The sequence below is a fragment of the Dendrobates tinctorius genome, unplaced genomic scaffold (assembly GCF_039654945.1).
Source record: "Dendrobates tinctorius isolate UK_male_01 unplaced genomic scaffold, ASM3965494v1 ptg000107l, whole genome shotgun sequence".
Classification (NCBI taxonomy): Eukaryota; Metazoa; Chordata; class Amphibia; order Anura; family Dendrobatidae; genus Dendrobates; species Dendrobates tinctorius.
Window position 1 is genome coordinate 30,334,014 of NW_027361775.1, and position 17,616 is coordinate 30,351,629.

The following is a 17,616-nucleotide window of genomic DNA, read 5'->3' on the forward strand; positions in this document are numbered from 1 at the left end:
CAATCTACTACAGATTGTTGAATGTGCCTCGTTTACTGTTGCCTGCCTGTATAAACCGGCAATAAAACAACCACTGATGGCTAAATGTTTACCAACTCTATATTAAGTCCATTTACACAGACTGATCGGGGATGCTAAAAACCTGCCGTTCGGTCTGTGAAAAACGGACTTTCCTTATAGTCGGTAAACATTTAACCATTGGTGGTTTTATAACTCTAAATGGTGTCAAGAAGGATATGATAAGTGAAGATGTCTTAGCCAGACCTCCTTGGCATGCATGAAAGCATTTCCTGAACCGGTGCTAAGATTGGAAATCACAAAACACAGCTGTGTGAATACAACTGAGCTGTGATAAAACAAATTATAACTGTTCAATATTACGTTAAAATACTAGGTTTCTCCTCTATAGCAAGAGAACCAGTAACTATAGCAATGGCAGAGATTATATACTCTTCCAGGACTCTATGCCTGACATTAAAGTTGTTGTCCACTACTTTTACATTGATTAACTATTTATAGGCTAGGTCATCAATCTCTGATCACTCAGGGTCCGCTACCTGCCACCCCGCCTTCTGGTAGTGGCCAGGGCTTGGTACTGCACATCCGCCTCCTATTAAAATCAATAGTAGGCGGATATGTTGTACCCTGCAGTGACCACTACAAGTAGACAGAACTGCTCGGCAAGTGAGCACTTCTGGCCGGCAGCCGCGGCGATGGATAACAGCTGATCGGTGGCGGTGCCAGGTGTTGGGACGATCCGACATTGATGACCTATCCAAAGGGTAGGTCATCAATGTAAAAGTAGTGAATAATATCTTTAACTAAAAGGTCTCTCTTTGAGAGAGATCAGTACTATAGACAATGTTTGAAAGTTGATGGCTCCACTACCGCTGTTGCATGGTGCTTAAGTTTACCCATCTAATGAGAAGCCATAAATAAAAATAGTTCCAGCGTAAACGGCGACCTGGAAACTATTCTTATACAGCGCTTCTTCTTTCACGTGTGTTCGATAGATTTCTCCAGAATGAATTTGATCACAGAACATCAGAAATAAAGACAGATTACAGATGTACATGGAATGAAGTCTTTTTTTTTCTCGATTTTTTTTTTTTTTTTTATCTTAAAACGTTCCAACTATTCAGGACAAAGTGTTACATTGTTTGACCCGGTTCATTACATAAATAAAAGTTCTTTATAAATATCTCTTCATAAACAATATAAATAGCTTTACAACATAAATACATTGATGCAGGGTGAGAATTTACACATAGCTCTGTCAGATCCCCCTCCCTCCGTCTACATGAGTACCCCAAGAGACTTCATCCTTGCACTGCTGGATTGAGCCTCTCCGACAAAGCTTGCAGCTTTCCAATGGACCTGATGGGGTAAATGAAGACTTTGCGTGTGCTTTGTCCAGTCGGTCTAGTGCATGTGGCACGACTTCAGTGAAACCCACTGCATATAGATTACCTGAATTTGTCCAATTCTCAGAATACTTAATCATGCAACTAACTATATCGTAGTAGAGATGAGGAGCCCTCGGTGTCAGGAGTAGAAAAAAAAAAAATGACTGAGAAGTTATATTGTTGGATACATTTAGTAATATATGTGAAGCTGGGATGTGCAAGGACTCGTGTCTGAATTCATACCGCTCTTGTAGACCATTTCTGCAAAGTCACACATCATCATGCTAGCATCGTATCAAGTATTGTATACGTTGGCTGGAACTTCTACAAATTAATTTCCCAGATCTGTGAGAAATCCTTAATAAAATAGTAAATTCCCTGTTTTCCTATTATTTTGTGCAGCTTTGTAACAACGCTAGACGTCTAAAAAGTAGAAACACAAAATGAAACGTTAAGTTCATGTCATTTGTAGCATTGTAGCTTATTTACTTGGCCAGAAGATCAGCATAAAACTGACAGACTAACGAAAAAAAAAAAAAAAAAAAAAAAAGATTAAAAACAATTAAGCAGCTACTAAGGTTTCGAGACCGACCTCTGTCCCAGAAAGCGCTGCAGTCTTACCCTATTATCTTGCAGAAGTTGGACAAGCATTTTACGGACCTCTCTGCTAGAGGCAGGTCATAATTATGATCGTGGCAGGTTGGTAACTGAACTCCGGTGCTTCATTACAGAGCAAACAGTAGCTTAATACATTCTGTGGATAATGAGCTGGCAAGGGTTAAATCTCAGGCTAGAATTAAAGTCAGGCATGTGACCGATTGTAGTAATTGTAACCTGGGGAAGATTTCCCTGTAGCTCAAATGATGACAGTCCATGAATAAGGAATGGATTCGCCTTGCTTGTGGAGAGCACACGGGACAGTCCGCTTGGCCACCTAAAAGGTGAACACGTGTCTGAACACTGATATGTAAACATCTAGGCAGCCCTCATTACAGATGTGGATACAAAACACACATTCGTGGCTCTTGTGCGCTGGCAACAAAATGATGACAGACATGTGGTAACAGCAGGTCCAATGTCCCATCGTACCGGCCTGTCCCTTTCGTTGTAGAATCTTCTGGAAACGCAAGACTCTCAGCTGGGCGTCTACACTAAGACAGGATAATGACCAGTGATCAGAAAACCGTTGTCAATGTTAGGAGCCTGGAAGAGAAAAAGACTTTGGATTAATGTTGTTATTAGCATATGGCAGGCCAGGTTTCTGACTTCTCTCATACAGCACTTCGAGGCTTGTAACAGCACATGGAAAATGCAGATGGAATTATGATCCTAGTTATTAATAACACAGCCCCGGGATTTTCAGTGCCAGAAGCTTGGGAAGCGCTGCTCTGGCCTCAAATCATTCATTTTCCTCGAGTTGTCACTATATTCCTTCCACAGGCTGAACATTTCCATGCACAGGCAAACCCTGCACTTAGTACCTGAGTATAAATTGCTCTGTCAGGCACCACAACCTTACAAACATACCCTGCACATCAAAAATCACTTTCATCATTTTCCACAGGTTTCGGCAATTTTTTTCCTGTGAAAAATGCTAAACATCTCGGTGGAATCCGAGAGGACCTTGTTATAGCTTAGTAGATTCAGTCGGCCACCACTGGTGTCCATCAATTTACAGATCAGGCTTAATGTTACACCACTGTATAGGCATACATCAGAGTATGTCACCCTTACAGATTATGCTCCGTCTTGTACCACAATATAACCATACACTAGCATAAGTCACCCTTACCGATCAGGCTCAGTCTTACGCCACTGTATATGCATACGCTAACACATATCATCCTTACAGATCAGGCTCCATCTCATGCCACTGTATGGCCCTAAAATAGCACACATCATCCTTACAGATCAGGCTCCGTCTTACGCCATTGTATAGCCATACACTACCACACGTCACCCTTACATATCAGGCTCCATCTTACTCCACCGTAAACGCATACACTACCACACGTCACTCTTACAGATCAGGCTCTGTCTTACACCATTGTATAGCCATACACTACCACGTCACCATTAGAGATCAGGCTCCTTCTCATGCCACTGCTTATGCATACACTAACACACGTCACCCTTACACATCAGGCTCCATCTTACGCCACCGTAAACGCATACACTACCACTCTTACAAATCAGGTTCTGTCTTACACCATTGTATAGCCATACACTACCACGTAACCCTTACAGATCTGGCTCCTTCTCATGCCACTGCTTATGCATACACTAACACACGTCACCCTTACACATCAGGCTCCATCTTACGCCACCGTAAACGCATACACTACCACTCTTACAGATCAGGCTCTGTCTTACACCATTGTATAGCCATACACTACCACGTAACCCTTACAGATCTGGCTCCTTCTCATGCAACTGCTTATGCATACACTAACACACGTCACCCTTACAGATTATGCTCTGTCTTGTACCACTGTATACACATCACCCTTACAAATCAGCCTCATCTTACGCCACTGTACATGCATACACTACCACGTCACCCTTACAGATTATGCTCTGTCTTGCACCACTGTATACGCATACACTACCACACATCACCCTCAGGCTGAGTGCAGACAGACTTTTTAGCCCTGCGGATTTTTCCACGCAGAATGGAAGAAATCCGCAGGTCAAATGACCTGCATTTTTCCTGCGGTTTTCCACTGCGGATTTGGTGACAGGGGAGATGGAAAACCGCACAAAGGAAGTAACATGCTGCGGATTTTGTACCGCGGGAAAACAGTGTGGAAAAATCTGCAGCGTCTGCACAGCGGGGTTTTTTTTTCATTGCTTTTAATGGTACTGTACATCACAATGCGGATATGCAACGTTTCTGCGCAGTAAAATCCACTGCGGATCCGCTGGATATCCGCATCGTGTGCACACAGCCTTAGGCTGGGATCACACTACCATGTGTGATGCGAGAAACTTGCACGAGTCTCTCGCATCAACACCCAGCGCTGCCGCCAGCACTCGGGACCGGAGTTGTGGCTGCAGAGAAATACATGCAGCCGCAGCTCCGGTCCCGAGTGCCGGCAGCAGCGCTGGGTGTTGATGCGAGAGACTCGTGCAAGTTTCTCGCATCACACACGGTAGTGTGATCCCGGCCTTACTCTTACCATCTTACTGTTCCAATAAAGTGAATGGCATTCTTAGATATCTCATGCCCACTGTGCTTTTTTGTGAACTCTGCATAGAATGAGCCTTGGTGAGATTTTGAAATCTGCCGCATGTCAATTTCTCTTGTAATAGTGTTTTATTTGCAGATTTTCCCCATAGACGCGATTGAGCTGAGGAAAATGCACAGATAAAAACAGAATATGTGTTTTTAGTTTGTTTCTGCAGTGGAAACACGATAAGGGCACCTATAATCAGATCATAAAACTTTTTATTATATCACCGCTAAGTAACAAGTATCCAAATCAAAGCAATTTTAAAACATTACCTACCAAAAGGAGACAAAAAAAAAAAAAAAAAAAAAAAAAAAAACTTGAAAAATCGTGAAAAAACTGTATGCACTCTAATTTAGCTAATAAGTGCAGAAAATCTGCAACAGCAAAAACGCACTAAATACTCAGCATGGGAACTTAAAACTCAGGTTTTGTTCTTGCTTTCGGAGCCAAAACCAGTAGTAAGTCATAAAGGAAAAGAAAGTAGAAAGGACGGACACGATCGCTCCTCTTTTATGAACCTGATTTTATCTACAACACCTGCATAAAAAACCTGAACAAAACCCGACTGTGTGGGCTCACCCTCATGGTGGGACGTTGCCCACCATGCATGTAATGCGCCTTCATAGGCTGCAGCTGGAAGGAGCTGAAACTTGAACCTCACATTTCTGTAGGACAAGAGAACTCAGCAACACTTCCAAGCATATGAAGAGGGTAGGGGGCTTGTTCGCCCATTAGCTTTTCCTAATATTTGTTAGCAAATGTAAAAGGTCTGGAATGGATCCCTTTAAATGCTTTGCAATTTCTAATTCCTTTTTAGTCTCATATTTGTGGATCTGGAGAACAAACACAGACTTATTCAAGTGCAATCTTGCCTTCCTGTCTTGACGCCTACCATTATTTACTGCTTTTTAGATTTTTGAATGTTATCTTTCTTGAAAGTCAATTTCCAAGAATGGAGTTGTATACTGTGTTATGTAGGAAAGTGACATCTCTGAAGAACACATGAGTAACGAGTTAACTATGCATAACTGAATAAAGGTTACAATTCAAGGATGAACTGGAGTAAATGCCAGAAAAGGCGTAAACCAGGACTGAATAATGGGAGTCTGAATTCACTTGACCATGTGTCCTTAGAAACAAGTTATAGGCTTTGAGTAACTACACAAGACTATGCAGGAGAATATTAAAGTCAGGAATTTAACAGAGGACGATCAGGGAAGGGAAAAAAATGTTAGAGTAGTTCATACTGACCACCACAAGATGGTGCTCCAACTTCTAGCACCCCAAGCCACTCATGGCTCCTATGCGGTCCAGTTTGAGACCAAAACAGCCTTTGGATAGCCCCTTTTTATTCCCGCCTTTAAATTTGCGGGTGTTGGGGTATTCGTTGAGCAGTCTGGTCCACGCCGCCCTTGATCGTGTATCTGCACGTAGATCTCTGAGAAGTCGAGCACGAGTCTTGGGGTCAATGCTTCTTTCTCCCCTTTCTCCAGAGGCCAAATATTCAGCCAGTTCATCTCCTAGCAACGTGCGCAGTGACTGCGGAATAAAAAGACAAAATACGGAAATTAGTCAATGTATTTGCGGATTACATTGACTGACAATTAAATATTATTGGAAGTTTGGTAAAAAAAAAAAAAAAAAAAAAAAATTGAAAATGACAGATATTTAATTCAATTTAATACAAGATTTTGTGTGAATAAAAGTTCATTTGTTTGTGACCATCAATTACAATAACTTGAGAGGAGAACTAGAGTACATGCAGGTACCAAGAAAGAGGGGTCTAAATATCATGTCTACATTGTATGGTGGATTGGCAACTATGATCCACCTGCGATGATGCCGTCAAATGATATGAGGGACGTCTTGGCCGTCGCTGACAACAACTATCAGACTTGGTTTTCGAGATAACACACTTTTAATTGGTAATAACAGCCATCATAATGGGATAACAAGAGATAACCCGATAAGATCAGCTGCCCTTGAGATTGTCTTCTGCTCCTTAGCATCCATCATTCAACAACAAGGCGGCTGCTCTTGGGGTGAGCTAGTCACGTCAGGCACATCCACTGCTTATAAAAAGGGGTATATAGTGCAATAAAGAATTTGATTTGTAGATTGCCTTGTGGAGCATTGTGCTGACTACATAGTGGACTCTGAGCCGGAGATTGCCTATTACTTCATTATGTCATGCTGTGTTCACCTGTTTAGTAACCCGTTCTGCACTCGAGGTGGTAACATTTGCACAGTACTCCGCTCTTTCCCCTACTATCAATAGTGGTGACCTATTATATATTATTCGGTAATTCTATCATAACACTTCTCCTCCCCCCCCCCCTCACTTTTTCCAAGTAGTGCTGGAAACCATTCTCATCTAGGAGACAAAAGAGTTAACGATCCAGACATTTTCCATGCCTGGCAGTCGCATCTACGATGCGGATTGACCCTTGATTTAAATATAATGTCAGACAACCACCTGCTAAACTAATTTGGCGAGGCTAGTTAAGGAATATCATTTATATGGCTGTATATACTATATATATTACATACACACATTCGTGCTCACATACTGTCGGCAAACAGATTTCTATAGATCTCATCAATAAAAAAGGGCAGACTCGGCATTTTCAGCAGGCAGAGGGTCTACATTACACTTCAGCTAAATGATGCTCTTTTCAGTCTCTTTTGCGCAGCAGAAGTGAATGTCTCCTTCATCGTCAGAGTCAAGCGTCAGTTAGCTTTAGGCTACATTACTTTACAGTGGCTCCATGCAAGACCACAAATAACATACACTGATATCGGGGGTAGTCGTAGCAAAGATTCTATTCTCATTTGTCCCATGTTACAATTTTTTTTCCTGCTACATCTGTTGCACACGACGTGTATTAAGTACCCATGTATGAATTTGAGCTTTTCCCTGGGGTTATACGAGGCCACGCATGGACGGAGCGCACCGTGACCTTCTATTAATAATCGTATATTATTTAGTTTTCTGTTAGGCTCCATCTCAGTAACAATAGTTTAGTACTAAACGGGTTATATCTAGTAACTCTGTGTTCTCTTCTGTTATCTATCCACAGTCAGAGCATCTTCTGGTACCCGGCCAGACACCTGGAGTCTACAGGCATGAAATATCACAGTTGTCTGTACAGAGTTGGCTGGGTGGAGATAGTGTCCTAAATGTGTGGTCTCCCAGCACTTCCTCAGATAGCTGCCCATAGGAATTAGTTCTTTTGGCAGATCCCATTATATTTCAGTGGAATCTGATGAAGAAAAGTCTCTGGAGCACATCAGAAAGTACAATGGCAAAATATAAAAAAGTCCTAGGCTAAGTTCACACTGGGCGTTTTTGTTGCTAACTTTCAGTTGTGTTTCAGTACCAGCTGCGTCTATGAGAGTTCAGAAATCTCATGCACACATCTTAGTTTTTTTTTGTCATCAGGATTTTGTGCTTCGCATGGTTTTTTGGACATAGAGCATGTCACTTTTTTCAGTGTCTTTCACTCATTGAATTGAAATAAAAAAAACCAATGCATGAAAAAGTGCACCAAGAAAGAACCCAACAAAACCTGCGTTTTTGCCGCAGCTTCTTTCCTGCCAAACACTCAGGTGTTGATGCAGAAAAAAAATGCAGAAAAAACGCCCAGTGTGAACCTAGCCTTACCCTGGGAATTGCATTTCTGCTGAGGTGCTGATTTTATAGGAGGAATGAATGGATTGCTTACACAAAGCTTACTCCCTAACCAGATCAGTACTAACATGGACACTCAATCTGATGGTGATCAATTCCAGCTTCCAAAAGAAAAAATGTATCTGACCTGAATAGAAACTGTTTTACTAATTGCCATTATCACTAGGATTGTAGAAAATAAAGCACGCTGCCATACACAACCCCATTACGGGAGGATTTCAGTTTTCTGGGAGGGGAAGACTTTACTTCTATATGTTATTGTGGATCAATGTATGAACTGTATATTTGGTACCAAAGATGGGATCAGATCCCAGAAGAACAACATGACACAAGTCTGAATGAAGCCTACAATGATATCCCGATGTGTGACCAGGTGGGTGCCCAATAGCCACACAGCAGTGAGTGGGGCCAGATTCTCTGGTGAATGCACCTGGCACAGAAGGAAGCCCTGTCAGTAATCTGTACCTCTAGAACCTGACTGTAAAGATTACCTATATGGGACACAATGATCATTGGATCCCAGGGATGAGCAAGTCAATGCCCCTTCTGTATGTCATAAACTAACCCGGTGTAGACTAGAGCTGAGTGACTGGTATCAATGGGAAAGATGTGCCCCCTCATCTGTGCCACCTGCATCCTGGAGTCAGGGGGTGTCAGGGACCCTGAATGTACAGAGGGGTGAGCACTGCTGGGGAACTTTGGACTGCAGTGGAAGAAAGTCAGAAACATGGGATGAATCAGACACAAAGGATGACATAACTTCAGGTGATCACTGACCTTCTGATGTGCCTGCACCACAGGCTTCGCCTCCGTCCTGCAGCACAGCACAGCCAGCACCAGTCCCCAGCCTACCATATTACAGAAGTGCATCCTAGCTGTGGCACTCAGTCTCCTGCAGGGCTACAAGTGGCAGAGGAGCCTCCTCCTGTTCTTCTCTAACCCTCATATCAGCAGCCCATTCATTTTATAAACCCGGGGCGGTGACGTCACCGTAGTGATAGGAGGATCTTGATTGGCATCAGTGTATCGTGAGGGTGCAGAAGGGGTTAATGGTATTAGGGGCAGGACCCGCCGCAACTTGTTCCCAGGGTTGCTTTGTTTCCTCATTGGCCCCGGGGCTCTGGGCGGGAAGGGAGGCGAGGTTATAAATGTCTGGCTGCCCTGCTCGCCTCATCCAGTGCATTGTCTGAGGAGCCGGGAAAACTTCACAGCGCGGAACTACGGCTGAGGAATCCTTCCTAATGTACAGAATGGAGGAAAAGATGGCTCAGGAGGTGGCAGCTTGGCTGATCAGTGCTGGGGCTGACAATCTAGCCCTGCTCCCAGGGTGGGGGACACAAGAAACTGGTCAAGGTGCAGATGTGCTCCCCAGACCATCTGAGCCCTAGCCCCCTCCTGTCAGTGTGAGCCAGACAAATCATGGCAGTGCATTGGCACTGTGATCCGTCAGGGATGTCGCCTGCGATCCGTCGGCGATGTCGCCTGCGATCCGTCGGCGATGTCGCCTGCGATCCGTCAGGGATGTCGCCTGCGATCCGTCAGGGATGTCGCCTGCGATCCGTCGGCGATGTCGCCTGCGATCCGTCGGCGATGTCGCCTGCGATCCGTCGGCCATGTCGCCTGCGATCCGTCGGCGATGTCGCCTGCGATCGGTCGGCGATGTCGCCTGCGATCGGTCGGCGATGTCGCCTGCGATCGGTCGGCGATGTCGCCTGCGATCGGTCGGCGATGTCGCCTGCGATCCATCGGCCATGTCCCCTGCGATCCGTCGGCCATGTCCCCTGCGATCCGTCGGCCATGTCACCTGTGATCCGTCGGGGTCACCTGCGATCCATCCGTCAGGGATGCTGCTGGTCTGCAGGAATCTCTGCTTAGTGATTAGTCTATCCCTGTGTGCCCGGCCCTCCCCACCAGACACGGCACAGCAGGTGCTCCCTGCAGAGTGTAACGTAATCAGCACTGCTACATCATGTTACTTTTCTCCTCAGCCTGTGCAATCAGTAAATAATCTGTCCAGTGTGAACAGAGGGTCCAAATCTATGAGGACCCCCACAGTACCTGCTGAAGTGGTAGCTCACACCCAGCAGAAAAGTGTACATGATACTCACATCATACCCAGGGCCATTCCTACTGACCTAGGCCCTTTACATGCGTGCACAGCGTCTTTTTCTGGTGGATTCTGCCTGAAATAGCTCTAAAAAAAGAAAAAAAATTCAGATATTCATGGCTATGTCAAAATGACGACTTGCTGTGCATATGTTCCGTATTTTGTAACTTTTCATAGCTTCAGGCTTCGAAAACCGTGGAGCGGCTAAAAGAAGCGATCTGGCAATTCTGCAGGCGGCTTGAAAGCAGACTATATATATATATATATAGATGGCGATGGGAGTATTATTTTGGGATATTTTTGCTGTGTTTCTCCCCTTGGTACACATTTGAGCATATAAGGGCATAATAAAATATACAAAATGAATATGTGGATATATGGGCTTTAGTTGCCTCAGATCATTTATCAATTAATAAAAGGTATGAAAAAAGGGGATGATAAAAAACCTAAGGTTGCAAAAACGTTTGGTAATTGGTTGCAGGCTTTTGTGGCATTAGTGTCTTAAGTGAAAAGCTCCATGAGTTTGGTTAAGAATTGTTTATTTAGTTAGACACAATTTATTGTGCTCATGAGCTACATGGGGGATCGGAATGGTGGCATTAATTTATGATGAACAGTTTCGCCATCACCTAGTCTTTCACGGTGGGGCATGTAAAGTGACAGATGTTTGGATAGAGCACACCGTGTCACAGCGCTCCCGATGCTGCCTTTTCAATGAGGGTTACTGCAGATTTTTTTTCTTCATGCCACATCAAGCATGAATATTTATTATGTGTTGGCCTGTCTAAACAGTCTATTAGAGATTGCCAATCGGCTTCATATACCTGGTCGTTTAAAGACTGTGATTCTTCCATGTAAATTCAATCTTAAAGGCAGGTGCTTTATAACTGACATCTCTGATCGGAGTTGTTCTCATCCATTTAGTTTTCAACTGGTCTTGAAACCATGATGATCTTTCACAGCCTATGCTGGCCTTCTATGCTGCTTCTTCTCCACACTAAGCCCATACTCAACCCCTTCTCCATACTGAGCCTCCCACACGGTGCTCCTCCATACTAAGCCTCCACACTGCTACATCTTCGCACTGTCCCCCTTCCATACCTCACTCTAAGCTCCTTTACTTCACAGTCTATAGTAAAAGTCCACCTGTCTCTTTGGCCCTATGAGTGCTTAACTATTCTCAGCTTCTGCATCTTCTCCTCCGCTACAGAGATGTTGCGATATCTACAGTGTGATGAAGTAATCTTCTTACAGACATATAGGTGCGAATCCGAATGGCTGTTACGTACCTCCAGCCCCCTCTCCTCTATGCAAAGATGTTGGTTTGGCTACTTGGTGCGGTGGACGGGGTAATATATATACTTGTTCTCTGTTCATGAAACCCATCACCCTATTCACCAGCCCTCAGGTGCCTAGTGGCAAATACGGCCCTGATCATACTCCCATCCACTCACAGACGTATTGAAACTCATGAATCCTCTGAAAAAGAGGGCATCATCATAATGGTGCCAGGGATAAAAGTTAGAGTTTGCCTTTATCCCATTATATTTATTCTCTTCCAGATCAAGAAGTTGCAGGGGATCAGCTCACTATGTGAGGAGGTCACATACCAGTAGTCGGTACATTGACTCTAGCTCAGACTTTAGCAACAAAAAGTGGTCAAAAAAGAAGGCATGATCATGCTAGGGACTCTAAATGAGATAGCCACACTGTTAGTACATGACATGGTCATAAATGCCAGGATGGGTGTTCCAGGAGAGAGTGGTCAGGTTCTCCTTCTTGCTCAGTGAGCATACCCTACAGCGGCTCTTGTCAATCTGGAAGTCTGTGAGGCAGGCTTTCAACGAATCACAAGGACAGGGATGAAGAAGCTGAGCGGTCACATGATAATCAGGGTTGCTCCCTCTGCTGAAGCCATTACTTCCGGACTAGCTTCAATGTCTCAAACTCATGTAGAGGGTGGCTTGTGTTGTATCTCTGCATGGTCAAGAAACAATTCTGTGGATAAATGAGATGACATTTTGGAGGTTTTACAGAAAGTATTAGAAAAATTTGATAATAGAGGCTGTTGAATCTCCAGATGGGCTTTTGTCCCAGCCTAAGATGGCGATGGGAGTATTATTTTGGGATATTTTTGCTGTGTTTCTCCCCTTGGTACACATTTGAGCATATAAGGGCATAATAAAATATACAAAATGAATATGTGGATATATGGGCTTTAGTTGCCTCAGATCATTTATCAATTAATAAAAGGTTTGAAAAAAGGGGATGATAAAAAACCTAAGGTTGCAAAAACGTTTGGTAATTGGTTGCAGGCTTTTGTGGCATTAGTGTCTTAAGTGAAAAGCTCCATGAGTTTGGTTAAGAATTGTTTATTTAGTTAGACACAATTTATTGTGCTCATGAGCTACATGGGGGATCGGAATGGTGGCATTAATTTATGATGAACAGTTTCGCCATCACCTAGTCTTTCACATGGAAGTCGGTGGGGCATGTAAAGTGACAGATGTTTGGATAGAGCACACCATGTCACAGCGCTCCCGATGCTGCCTTTTCAATGAGGGTTACTGCAGATTTTTTTTCTTCATGCCACATCAAGCATGAATATTTATTATGTGTTGGGTGGCAGGAGGACACCAGTGAATGTGGAGCAAGTGACCATGGCTAAGTTAGGACCCTAAGAAGGGGGAAGCAAAGTTAATAGCTAAAGGTTTTTAGAGGGCTTTGTTCCATATGAGGAAAAAACTGAAACTTTTATCTCGCCTAAAATAAAATAGATACAAAGTTTGCAAAAGGAGGTTAAAGACAAACTGGACAAAAAGGTAAGCTTGTGTCAAATGGTTGGTCCTTTCCAAGAGTCTCCATTTCATAACTTAAGAATATCACCATCATTTGTGGTTCCCAAAATGAAGCAGGTGAATACAGACTGATGCACCACCTCATTTATTGTCCTGACAAGTCAGTTAATGATGTTATTAGCAAAGAAGAGGTGGCACTGAATTATGTGTCCTTTGACAGGGCATTATGGCTGGTGGTTGAGGTCTTGCCTGGTGCCCGTTTAGCCAAATCTGACATTGAATCTACCTTCCACCTCTCACCTATTCATCCATCATGCTTTCACTTTTTGGGATTCCAGTAATTGGGTCAGATATATGTAGACCTTTGCCTGCCAGTGGACTGCTCAATATCCTGAAAATATTTTGAAATGTTCAACTGATTTCTGAAATAGGTTATCAAGTATGAAGTGGGTTTTTATTCCATATCTACCTTGACAATTTTTAATTAGCTGGATCAAGTTTCTACTGAGGTCTGTGAAAGGTTATTGAACTCCTTTCATTTCACCATGACAAAATTTAGTCTGCCTTTGTCCAAGGACAAGACTGAAAGTACACAAGCTCTTCTGATAGGCATTCCCTAGTCCTTCTTTAGGAGTCTCATTGCCGTCCAAACTAAATTTATATTGTCTAGCAAACCTCCACGTATCCGTAGAACCATACTATATCATCCAAAGTCCTCAGGGGGTATAGCGCTACCTGATTTCAGATCATACTATATTGCCCCTGACCTTTCTAGAGTTCTGGATTGGTGTAGGAATGGTACTAGAAAAGCCTGGGTTGGGATTGAAAAAGTGTTACAAATATCCCTCTAATTACCATTCCCTGGTTAGACCTATCTACAGCTTCTACGCTCAAACCCCATCCCTTGATTGGGGTCACTCTTGCATGTTTCAAAAATCCCTCTGTTCGTTCAACAATTATACCACAAACTGTGCAGCTCTAGATAGCAGAAAGGTCGGCCACCAGGTACTGGTTGAGATTGGGCAGGCCTGGATAGCAAACAGGACAGCCTCTTGGTACTGATTCAGACTGTGCGACTCTGCAGAGAACACACAGGATGCAGGTTAGCAAACTAGAGACTGATGGGCCCGATGCAAGATTTGAACTAGGTCACCCTCTGATATATATATATATCTACTGTATAATTGTCTAATTCTGTCTGTAACAGAAATCTCACGTCACTGATTGGTCGCGGCCGGCCGCGACCAATCAGCGGCGGGCCACAGTGCCACATAGTTCAGTCACGTTTACTGAACAAGTTCTGTCAGTCATAGTGCCATATAGTTCAGTCACGTTTACTGAACAAGTTCTGTCAGTCATAGTGCCACATAATTCAGTCACGTTTACTGAACAAGTTCTGTTAGCCACAGTGCCACGTAGTTCAGTCACGTTTACTGAACAAGTTCTGTCAGTCATAGTGCCATATAGTTCAGTCACGTTTACTGAACAAGTTCTGTCAGTCATAGTGCCACGTAGTTCAGTCACGTTTACTGAACAAGTTCTGTTAGCCACATTGCCACATAGTTCAGTCACGTTTACTGGACAGGTTCTGTTAGCCACAGTGCCACATAGTTCACTCACGTTTACTGAAGACTTTCCATCAGTCATAGTGGCACGTAGTTCAGTCACGTTTACTGGACAAGTTCTGTCAGCCACAGTGCCACATAATTCAGTCACGTTTACTGGACAAGTTCTGTTAGCCACATTGCCACATAGTTCAGTCACGTTTACTGGACAAGTTCTGTCAGTCATAGTGCCATATAGTTCAGTCACGTTTACTGAACAAGTTCTGTCAGTCATAGTGCCACATAGTTCAGTCACGTTTACTGGACAAGTTCTGTTAGCCACATTGCCACATAGTTCAGTCACGTTTGCTGGACAGGTTCTGTTAGCCACAGTGCCACATAGTTCACTCACGTTTACTGAAGACTTTCCATCAGTCATAGTGGCACGTAGTTCAGTCACGTTTACTGGACAAGTTCTGTCAGCCACAGTGCCACATAATTCAGTCACGTTTACTGAACAAGTTCTGTCAGTCATAGTGGCACGTAGTTCAGTCACGTTTACTGGACAAGTTCTGTCAGCCACAGTGCCACATAATTCAGTCACATTTACTGAACAAGTTCTGTCAGTCATAGTGCCATATAGTTCAGTCACGTTTACTGGACAAGTTCTGTCAGCCACAGTGCCACATAATTCAGTCACGTTTACTGGACAAGTTCTGTCAGTCATAGTGCCACATAGTTCAGTCACGTTTACTGAACAAGTTCTGTTAGCCACAGTGCCACATAGTTCAGTCACGTTTACTGAACAAGTTCTGTCAGTCATAGTGCCACGTAGTTCAGTCACGTTTACTGGACAAGTTCTGTCAGTCATAGTGCCACATAGTTCAGTCACGTTTACTGAACAAGTTCTGTCAGTTATAGTGCCACATAGTTCAGTCACGATTACTGGACAAGTTCTGTTAGCCACATTGCCACGTAGTTCAGTCACGTTTACTGAACAAGTTCTGTCAGTCATAGTGCCACGTAGTTCAGTCACGTTTACTGAACAAGTTCTGTCAGTTATAGTGCCACATAGTTCAGTCACGATTACTGGACAAGTTCTGTTAGCCACATTGCCACGTAGTTCAGTCACGTTTACTGGACAAGTTCTGTCAGTCATAGTGCCACGTAGTTCAGTCACGTTTACTGAACAAGTTCTGTCAGTTATAGTGCCACATAGTTCAGTCACGATTACTGGACAAGTTCTGTTAGCCACATTGCCACGTAGTTCAGTCACGTTTACTGGACAAGTTCTGTCAGTCATAGTGCCACGTAGTTCAGTCACGTTTACTGAACAAGTTCTGTCAGTTATAGTGCCACATAGTTCAGTCACGATTACTGGACAAGTTCTGTTAGCCACATTGCCACGTAGTTCAGTCACGTTTACTGGACAAGTTCTGTCAGTCATAGTGCCACATAGTTCAGTCACGTTTACTGAACAAGTTCTGTCAGTTATAGTGCCACATAGTTCAGTCACGATTACTGGACAAGTTCTGTTAGCCACATTGCCACGTAGTTCAGTCACGTTTACTGAACAAGTTCTGTCAGTCATAGTGCCACGTAGTTCAGTCACGTTTACTGAACAAGTTCTGTCAGTTATAGTGCCACATAGTTCAGTCACGATTACTGGACAAGTTCTGTTAGCCACATTGCCACGTAGTTCAGTCACGTTTACTGGACAAGTTCTGTCAGTCATAGTGCCACGTAGTTCAGTCACGTTTACTGGACAAGTTCTGTTAGCCTCAGTGCCACATAGTTCAGTCACGTTAACTGAACAAGTTCTGTCAGTCAAAAGTTGCTTATAGATAGTCAAAAGGTATTCACAAGAAATGTGGTGTACAAAAATATTTTGGGTTGATATTGTTAACAAATATATTGTAGTGTCGATGTACTTCTTTCGTCCGATGATTTATTTAAATACAGTTAGATATTCATGTAATGGTTTATATATTTTGATAATCTGTTTAATAATTTTGTTCAGTTGTATTAAGTTCTATGAGCAATAACATTTAATGATAATGTATATATTTTACCTGGAAAATCCTGTGTATTCATTGCATTATTCTTAAATCTTCATAAATAAACTACATACATATTCTAGAATACCCGATGCGTTAGAATCGGGCCACCATCTAGTATATGTATTTTCCATCCTGGTATATCTGTCCCTTATCTTGAGCACCATACTTATATGAAGTGCTGGCAAAAATTAAGAGACAACTTTCAAATGTTCAGTTTGTCTGATTTTTCTCTTTATAGGTATATTTTTGAGTAAAATGTAAATTGTTCTTTTAGTCTACTGTACAAACTTCTGACCACATGTCTCCGAATTTCTTACCAATAAAATTTTTTTTTTTCTGAAAAGGAGAAAAAAACAGTGCTTTCAGACCTCAGATAATGCTAAGAAAACAAGTTTATAATAATTTAGAAACAACAATACTAATGTTTTAACTCGGGAAGAGTCCAGAAATCAATATTTTGTGGAATAACCATGATTTTTAATCACAGCTTTCATGTGTCTTGGCATGCTTGCCACCGGTCTTTCACACTGCTTCTGGCGCAAAAATTTAAGCAGTTCTTCTTTGTTTGATGGCTTGTGACTATCCATCATCCTCTTGATTACATTCCAGAGGTTTGGGGTTCAGGTATGGAGAATGGGCTGCCCATGAAAGGGTTTTGATGTGGTGGTCTCTTAATTTTTGCCAGAGCTGTATATACCCCATCCTGGTATATATCCTCCGTTCTGATTTTGTTCTTTAATGTATAGAAAAAAGGTAAAAAACGTAAACCATTATACT

General features: G+C 42.9%; 1 protein-coding gene across 1 annotated transcript; it reads right to left on the reverse strand.

Annotated features, from left to right (window-relative positions):
- Positions 1-1,070: 1,070 nt before the first annotated feature.
- On the reverse strand, positions 1,071-9,274 carry NPPC (natriuretic peptide C). The gene is made up of 3 exons (XM_073589327.1): positions 9,108-9,274; positions 5,891-6,178; positions 1,071-2,609 (listed from the first exon to the last, which is right to left on the reverse strand). Exons 1-2 carry the CDS (start codon positions 9,198-9,200, stop codon positions 5,915-5,917), a joined length of 357 nt encoding a protein of 118 aa, XP_073445428.1. The 5' UTR covers positions 9,201-9,274; the 3' UTR covers positions 1,071-2,609; positions 5,891-5,914.
- Between the last annotated feature and the right edge of the window lie 8,342 nt (positions 9,275-17,616).